At 38.3% G+C, this 9625-nt stretch overlaps 1 protein-coding gene across 1 annotated transcript; it reads right to left on the minus strand.

The window, feature by feature from the left end:
* Positions 1–979: 979 nt before the first annotated feature.
* LOC147605327 (purine permease 3-like) lies at positions 980–3503 on the minus strand. Its single transcript, XM_086794055.1, has 2 exons — positions 3133–3503; positions 980–2909 (listed from the first exon to the last, which is right to left on the minus strand). The coding sequence occupies exons 1-2, from the start codon at positions 3251–3253 to the stop codon at positions 1789–1791; spliced, it is 1242 nt and encodes a 413-aa protein (XP_086650181.1). The 5' UTR covers positions 3254–3503; the 3' UTR covers positions 980–1788.
* Positions 3504–9625: the final 6122 nt, after the last annotated feature.

The raw sequence follows: 9625 nt of genomic DNA on the forward strand, positions 1-9625 counted from the left end.
ATAATGCATGTACCATACTTTAAGTTTAAAGAGATGAGCTAGAATTTATAAATCCTAAGTGAAGAAGTTAAGCGTGATCAAGACTAAACATGGTAAAAATTGTGTTTCTTTTTTAAAACTATCATTTTTTAAAAGGATTCAAGAGCCATCCAAAATATAATAATACAGATGTTGACTCGTCACATAACCTTACTCTCTATTTGTGACTTAAAAAAAACACAATGCATACAAATCACATGTTATTTATTTGACTACCTAACACTAAATGTGTGCATCGCAATATACATACTATCCACGATGTGTTACAAATACTCATTTGAACTTTTTGTAACCTCCTCTACCATGTATTGCAATCATCGCGTGAGGCTTTATATTTCATACACATAGTTCTTAGCACCTCAATGTTCAAATTCAATCAACAATTTTATTTTTTATTTTTGTGAAGGATGGGTCTTAAAGGTTTTTTATGTTAGAGGGCATGGTCTGAACACGGGCTCTAGTAAGTTTGAACATTATGATCTCAAGCACTCAACCAAAGAAATAAGCATTATCATTATCAAGCAATAAGATCAATCTCGCAAGCAATCAAATTAAAAGAATAAGCATCCCCACTGTCAAAGCTATAAGATCAATCTCATGTCATCATTCTAAAATCTAGTTTACTCCATCCTAAACAATTGTTCCATGCTAAAGGCGTTAAAAGAGTGTATGAACGACCACACACGTCACTTCAAAGATGCACTATGAGACAAAGTAAAAACCAAAAGCACCTAGTCTTCATACATATGCCCTTAGGAATCGATTTAAAGAAGGCTATTAAAAACCAAATAGAAAAGCCCAATGATAAATAAATGGATAGTAATGGCATTTAAAAATCTAGATGCACTTGGATATAGAGGTGGGATCGATATATAAGTAACCACTTGTGGATGAATGTATAAATATGGTTGTCAAATAATAGGAGGAGTACTTGGAAAGGAATGAAATGACATAAAAACTGCTCATTATCTTGCAACATCTCTTGGGTACAAGATTGGATTCTCAAAGATTTAAAATGGGGACCTTTCTTGGGATACGATAGTACACAATAACAAAGGATGAAACTTTTGGCAGAGGAGGAGGGTGTTGTGTGAGCTCCATGTGCAAAAAAAAAAAAAAAAGAAAGAAAGAAAATCTGCCCCCTTGCTTTTACAGCAGACCAAAGAAAATCTGCCCCCTTGCTTTTACACCAGTCCATTTCATGTACATACACACACACACACACCGGGCCTCCTCGAACATGCACTGTTTCTGATTCTATCCCTCCTTTGCATATATTGTCAGACTTTTACAAGGCAAGAGTAAGGCCCATGCTATGAGAATGTTTCAGATTTGCCCCCTCTAGCTATGAGATTTTGGTGTCAATCCTCCACTTTTCTCTTTTATATACGCCTCCCATGGGCCTGAATTAATTATGAGCTTCTTGCTTAATCCGTAAGCTGCTGCTAATTAGCCTGATCATTCAACCTTCCCAGCCGTAACGTACAGTGATCACCCCTGCTTAATGTCGCCTTTACTGCCACCTTGAACAAATTATCAAAGCAATTTAGCTCCATCTTCAAACTCCAATTAATCTGCCCATTGACGGCACTAATCCGGGTTTAGCAAGCCGACCCACAAACCGTTTCTCAAGCCGCTCATGGGCACACCTTGCAGGAAAAGGCTTCTCATGTTAACCCAACCAGAAAGCTGGTTATTGATTAGTGAAAGGCGCTAATGCACCACCACCTTAAATAAATCAATCAATCACTATAATAAGCTACAGCTAAGAGGGAGTGATGAGATCTTCTTGGCCTCCTTGTTTTCAAGATAACCACCATAGAGGTAAGAGATGAAGCCCCAGATGGACAGCAGCATGGCTATGGCTTTGAGGGCAGAGAAGGAGTCATGGAAGAAGGCGACGGCGAGGACCGGCAAGATGGGGATCATGGCAGTCATGAAGACACATGACATGAGGGAAGATGCAAGGAAGATGATCCCAGCCCCGCCCAACAAGTAGAGCTGCCACCCCACTGCGGACCAAACTAGGGTGTTGGTGTAGGCAGCCACACCCAAATCAAATGACATGGCCTCCTTCCTCACTGCCTGGTAATCACCATCAACCCACATGCCAATCAATGAGAAAACAGAAGCCACCACAGAGATGCCCACCTGCACCTCCATCACTCTTGCAAAACTGGCTTTACCCACAACCTTCTTGTATATGAGCTCTACGAGGGGGAGCATCAGTGCAAACAACGCGGAAGCCACGATGGTGACGACGAAGCCGATGATGTACTGCTTCTCTGTGGTACCTGGGGGCTTATCAGAGGCAGAGCTGACACCAAGCAAGACAGTTCCCATGGTGATGATGACTATGGAGTTGAGCATATAAGAGGATATTTTCTGACCCACCAATGCATAAGCAAAGACTGCGTTGAAGGCAAGCTGGCTAGAGCAGAGCAGAGAGTTTGTGGAGACAGGCAAGTAGGAGAGGCCCCAAGAGTAGAGCAGGTTGTCAAGCGCGGTTAAGCAACCCATAACGAGGTAAATGATGATTAGCTTGAGGGTTAGGGGGCTTGGCCTGATGGATTGGCGCCGATAGCAGTAGATTAGAGGGATTAGGAGGATGGGCCAGCCTGTGCATTCTATCCATGTGTAAAGCCACCTTCTGGAGCCCCCATGTACAAAGTAGAGACGGCCCAACAGAGTTGCAGAAGATAAACCAAAAACCAAGGCAGCGCTGCTTGCGATCATCAAAACCCAGTATACAAGGCCTCTTCCGAACAATCTTGTACTCTTATCAGCAGCTCCTCCTTCGGCGCTGCAGCCCAGTGCTGATCCAACAGGCATCTTCGCACAGCTGCTAGTCTCCATAGCTTTCATGTTTCCTGCACATCATCATCATCATACAAGGATGCCAACTTTCATCAAACAATCAATCATCAATTAAATATCCTGGATTAATTACTTTACTGCTGCAGCGAATCACTGATGGTGTACTTAATTAAGCATAATTTACACCTCTTTATCTCAATATTAGACTGATCCCAACCTTTGGCTAGCTAGCTCTGTATATATATATAAATTACGACGACAAAATTAAAAGCTTACCTTGTTCATCATGGACTTGTGCAGAGCTGTAGAGCTTGTCAGTATAGAATTGCTCCACAGCAAGAACTACTGAATGGCTAATATTGCTGTTGCTGTGTGGGGTGCCCTCTTGCGCATCCATTAATTGACGCGGAAGCTGCGGATCAAATTAACGCAGCGATTATATGAACAACTAATTGTTGCTATCTATAAGATAATCAATGGTTTGGCGACTCGTGATAGAATTCAGGAGAAGGTGCCCACTTCGAGATTTCTGGTGTGTTCTGTCTGGGTAGGTGGTTGTGTGCGATAGTTCGGGGAGAGGTGGGCACTGGGGTGTGTGTGGGGGGCGGGTGTGTGTGTAAAGGGGAGAAGGGAAGCTTATAAAAGGAGCGCAAATCAATGCAAAACTGGTTTTAAGTAAGAGCTAACAAAACGCTAGGTACATAGATGATAGCGTAAGCTTTGTAGTCTCTGATATCATATTTGCGTAAGTTTTTTTTTTTTGGGTGATGGGGAGTCGATAGCTTAAGGTGATAAGGTACTTGGATTAATGCAAAGTACACATAGATTATTAATATCTTAAGCTTTGATCGGTGCAGTGCAAAGGGCACCCACCTCATATCAGGGAAATTATTTTTACTGAGCCCTTAATCTTTTTTATCACGAATTGTTGAGGAAATTGTAATTTTGAATAAGGTGTTTCTAATAATTAAAATTTCAAATTTTTGAGGAGGTGTTTTTCTTCTTCCCTCGATTTGAGAAAGGTTTTTTTCTCCAGAAATTGAACAAGTTCTGGTATTTTCAAGGAACATTTAATTATAAGCCTGATATTTTCTCTATCTTTTACTAGGTTTCTTTCAAGCATTACCTTTATTAATCTTATTACTTGCAAGAATGAATTTCACAATCGTTTATTTTATTACGTGTTGTACAATCTTTTGATCACCTCATAACCCAAGTTTCTCTTTTAATGCTACGTGCAAAATGGAAAGGTTTTTTTTATATAAATTTATTTATCTGTTTTTTTATTTGGGAGGTCTTTGAAACTTGCACATGCAGTACCTTTGGTTAAGGCGCAAAGAAATCGGCAGAGCAGTACATTTTTGCGTGGCCTCCCCCCTTGATTGAAGTGAAAAAGAGGGCATGCATTGTTTGTACTTGTGGAGGCTTTTGCGGTTGGGAGGGAGGACAAGCATATTTCTCACGTAGACGGCTCAAATCTCTAAAGGAAATTAAGAGCGAAAAAAGGGACCCGCCCCCAAAATTTTGTTCCCATCCACCTTCGTGGGAGCTTATCCCAATCACCCCAAAAAAAAAACAAACAAACAAACAAACAAACAAAAACAAAAATTCCCAAATCAAAATAAAACAAGGGCAAAACCCAAAAAAAAACACTGATTTTTTTCCCCAAATCAAAGGGCAATGCCTTAAAGTAGCTCGTTTCAATATTAAAGAGAAAAAAAAAACACACACACTACAAATCGAAATAAAAAATATACACCAAATAACTCGGATTCTATAATATATAGAAAAAAAAACACACACACCCCCCCCCCCCAAAAAGTGTATACAAAATAACTCGGATTATATATAACTATAATAATGCATGATTCAAGCTTGCCCTTGACAAGGTTGGCATGTCACCTCCTTAGCCTTTTCGTGCATTTGAATTGCAATCACTCGTTGGACCAATTATATATTCAATTCGTTTTCATGCAATGATGCAATAATCAATTATATTTTCATGCAGGCTATATACACTACAGGTCATTGGCCAAGTATTCAATTGGCAGATAGCAACATAATGTACAATGTAGTAACTTCATATAGATATATAGAATATGGATATATATTTACTGATACTAGATCCAAAACTTGCATTATGAAACTACATTACATGTATATAAACTGTAGAAAATATTATATTGCACGGCCAATAGACACAAATTTGGATTATTTAATTACATGTATATAAACTGTAGAAAATATTATATTGCACGGCCAATAGACACAAATTTGGATTATTTAATTACATGTAGATGTAGATGATGAAGAAACGTGCAGAGGAGGAGGTAATCGAAGGGGGTTGGTTTTTTCTTTTTCTTTTTTTTGTTTGTGTGGATTTCAAAGCGTCGGTTCGATGACGTTCGTCCCGCAGCTGAAATAATCAAAGCTGCCCACACACTTAGCGATCTCGGAACTGCATGTGGAGATTCTATTAGATCTCACAATTAAAAGCCCCCACCCTTGGGCCTGTGAAGGCCGCATTACTGTCTTAATCAGTAGGAAATAATGCAATGCAACGTTGTACACGTGAACGACTTGTTCGGAGCGAGTGTTTGTAAATTGTGTGTGTCCTTGGTAACCGTGTTGCGTTTTGTCTCTCCTTCCCCTTGTTTTTGTCAAAGGCCTCCTTATCTTGCTTTTTTTTTGGAGGGGGTAAGGTGTTCAATCATTTAAACCCCCTTCTCTCTCTCCCGTGGAAAAAGATGATCCGTGTGAAAGAGACATGCCAACACTTATCAACAACTCCTTAATTACATTGGGGATGTTCACACGCCGGCGTCGCCTGGCCCCACTCGTCAAGCCATTCCCCTCCATTCAAGCCACCCATGCACCCACCACCAATAGCCACTAGTGGCCTACGTGTGAACAAGCCAATTGCACGAGAAGAAGTTTGCCACCCACTCCCCCATACACATCATAGCATTCCCTTGCATTCAAGCCACATGTGTGCTCGCCACCAATAGCCACGTGTGAACAAGCCAGTTGCACAAGAAGAAGTTTGCAACTCAAGTAGCTAACCTAAGCTAAGCCTAATTTTTAGCCAAGCATTACTTTGTACAAATAATGGATAAACTTAGAGGGTTCTTCATGTCAAGGAGGCCAAATATGAAAAATACACTTAAGAAATCAAGCACTTGTGTATGTCCCCACTTGATTTTTAAATTTTGTTTTTCACCAATGCTCTTTGACAAGGCTATGATGACCATAGTAGCATGCGTAGAAAAAATACATTTTAAGTCTTTCTTTGATTATGAGAGAAGATAAGATGACCTCTTTCTCTTTGGCACTTATATGCCAAAGAGGATCTAAATCTATCAAAGGCATAGCCATTCGACCACACATGAATCTATCGAAGGTATAACCATTGGAACACACATGATCCAGATGATGTCTCTATTAAGTAACATGATTCAGATGACACATCTATTAAGCAAGGGAATGCTACTTGAATCTACGATGAGAGAGAGAGAGAGAGAGAGAGAGAGAGAGAGAGAGAGAGAGAGAGAGAGAGTCATGTTGCCTAACACAAACAAGAGAAAGGGGGAGTAGGATGTTTGAGGGCCCTATGCCATGCGGCATCCATTTCACAATGTGGAAAAAAGAGGAAGAGGCCATAGCTTTTAGCCAAGTTTACATTCTAGAACTATAAGTTCAATATTTATGGTACTAGAGTTTACACATTTGATAAACAAAACACACATAATGTCATTTAAAAAACAAATTAGATTGTATGGCTAAATTTTAATTAGTAGCATTAATGAAGACGGCTTTGAACATTATGTTCCTTATACAAGGCTTCTAATAATTTTGTGGGCTTTATTGCACGACTTACAAGGGAACACTCTCTAATAAACAAGGGTTACCTAGTCAACTCAACCCTTAAACACAACAATTATCTTTCCAAAAGCATGCTAATGTTGTATGCTTTAAGTGCTTATTAGTACAACTCAATCTGGTGATGATGAGGCATTTAGTCCTGAGTCTTAAAAGCACTTTATTGTCATTTCTTTCTAACACCTAAGTTACCATGCTTTCACGGATCATTTAAATCTCATAATCAATGCCTTGAAATATTAATGGCCTCATATTGGAGGATACAATATATTAACAATTTTAACATAGTAAACCACAAATGTTTTAAAACTTGGTTTGACAAAGTGAAAGAAAGAATTATGATAAAATTTGATTGAACAAGACTTTGAGTTATTGTCGAGGGACCGCCCACATTTTGGCAATCTTGCTGGGGAGATCAGATCGTCAACAACAAGTAGTTAACAAGATCTTGATTAGTAAGGGTGATATCTTACAAATATATGCAAAATCATATGTTTGCTCAAACTTGAGTACCTAAGCAATCAAATGGAATACAAATTTTAGGAAGTAATCAATTTTTCTTTGTTTGCCTATAAACTTAGTACCAATTTATCTTGAAATGATATACTTAATTCTCATAAACATTATGTAAAAAGAGATTAATCTCATACTTTTGACTTGTGAAGAAACTTATCTATAGCCTATTTAATGCTCATTGTTCATACTAATTTTCTTGATGTAGCATTTAAAGACACCCCCATATATTAAAGAGAACGTGTTTGCATGATGTTTACAATAAACCCTACTCTAATGTGCAAGGAATGAGTAGGTCTAACTATGATGTTGTGATAGAACTAGTAGGTCTAGCCGTGATGATGTGATTCCCAAACCACCTCTCTTGTTAGAGCGACCCTTTAACTTTATGTCCTTATCAATGCTAGACTGGTGCTTTTAGCCCTTCTTTTGTCATCATTCATCCTCTACAGAAACTTGCATATGAGTTATGGGTATAGTAATCTCAAAATAAATTCAATCATCCCAACCGTTTTGTCGCGTCACTTGATAGGAATGTTTTCCAAGGTGTCTGCATCTTTGATACCTTAGCTACTTTTTGTAAGTGTTCATGTTGAACTTGAATTGCCACCCTTATGAGAAAAACTTATGTTACGTACTAGGCTGAACTAGCTATAAACCAAGTACGTAAAATCTAGATCTTGCACATGATCATGTATGAAATAATATGCAATAGTCCTCCATATTTTAATTTGAGACTGATCGACGTCTTTAAACTTTCCTTATTACTTGATTTATGGTGTTCTTTCACAAGGTCATTACATTGTTCTATCTCATAATTGTCCCACTTGGCAAATGATGGCAAACATGTGTGAACAAGTTTAGATGGAAAGTAAATTCCTATGCATTGTGAACTTATAAGCAATTTAAGCGATACAAATATAAAGAAGGGTTTTACAAAAGGGTATGATGGGGAATCCCACCTTGCACTAATATAATATGTAGGATAGTTCTATCAAACAAAGGTTATCAATGTGCAAAGCTGTTGGTTTTGAGCTTGTTTGCTTTATAAAATAGAAAAGAATATAAAACTTAAGAGAGGGCTGAATAAGGCTTCATAGAACATATTAAATTTGAGATAGCTTTGTAGTAGTCTCAATATCTTAAGAGTACACGTGAAATCTTGATTCTTGATATTACATTGATCTTTGCCTATTTCATGGAGTATTCAAATTCTAGAAAGATCAGATAGTTAAGCTCTAAACTCATTAAAATGCATGGAATCATGTGCAACATTTGGGTAAGTATTTGGCCACACCAAGACCTCCATACACAAATATGTCTTGAGCAAAACATGCAAGGGTTAGTGTATGTGATCAAGCTTATAGAGATGTATCTTTGATCTTTATTTGAGACCCACAATTTTGAAATGTAAAAACAAATTCTTGCCCACATTTTTAGTGATGATCCTCATAACCATTAGCTAAAACATCAAACACACAAGGAAAAGTACTATAGGTATGTGATCTGACACTATAGAGATTTTCTTTCATCACATATAAGGGCCCACAGCCTTGAAATGATTATACATATTCTTGTCCATATTTAAGTTGCATTGGTCATTAGCTAAAACATCAAACATGCAAAGGGACACGAGGAAGTCTATATGATCAAATCTTGAATAAGTTTTTTGGTGAGAATATTACGAACGCACCCTAGGTAGGTCTTGTCCATGTCTCCATGCTTTCACAACAACTCACGAGTGGTAGTGGGGATTCACAACGTCCACAAAAAACCCAGGTGCAAAACTTGATTGCAATGTATTTTGCACTGCAAATTTTGTAGTTGCATGTTTGAAATTTGTAAAATTTGGGTGGTTTTGAATACCTTCAAATTATTATGAATTTGTCAAAATTTAGAGATGAAGTTTTTTTCACTATTTGGTGGAGAACTTTTACATAAGTCTATATGCTATATACCTGATAGAGTTGTGCTTAATGATTTTTAAAGTACTTATTTACGGGCCCACAACTTTGAATCAAAAACACATTCTCTAACAATGATATTAGAGCCCAATCTCGAGCTTGCTACATAGCTTTCACTAGGAAATTGGCAAGAGACAACTCTATCTTGCCTCTCGTCCCCAAAATCAACTGCACCATCACCTTTTAGCATGTGCCTAAACTGGATATCAAGGCTAATGGATTATGGGTCTGCTTGAGTGGCAAATAAAAAAATCCCAAAAAATATCGCCATCACCCAAGTCCTAAACCACTTACTCACCTATACTTGAAGTAAATACATTACGACTATGGCCAATTTGTCAACCAACCAAGCTATCTTGCAATGTGGGGGGGTGCGTTAGACCTCTACATCTATGTCCCTCCCTCGAACAACG

This window comes from Cibotium barometz, chromosome 60 (assembly GCF_041138505.1).
Source record: "Cibotium barometz isolate CiBa-2024 chromosome 60, ASM4113850v1, whole genome shotgun sequence".
Classification (NCBI taxonomy): domain Eukaryota; kingdom Viridiplantae; phylum Streptophyta; class Polypodiopsida; order Cyatheales; family Cibotiaceae; genus Cibotium; species Cibotium barometz.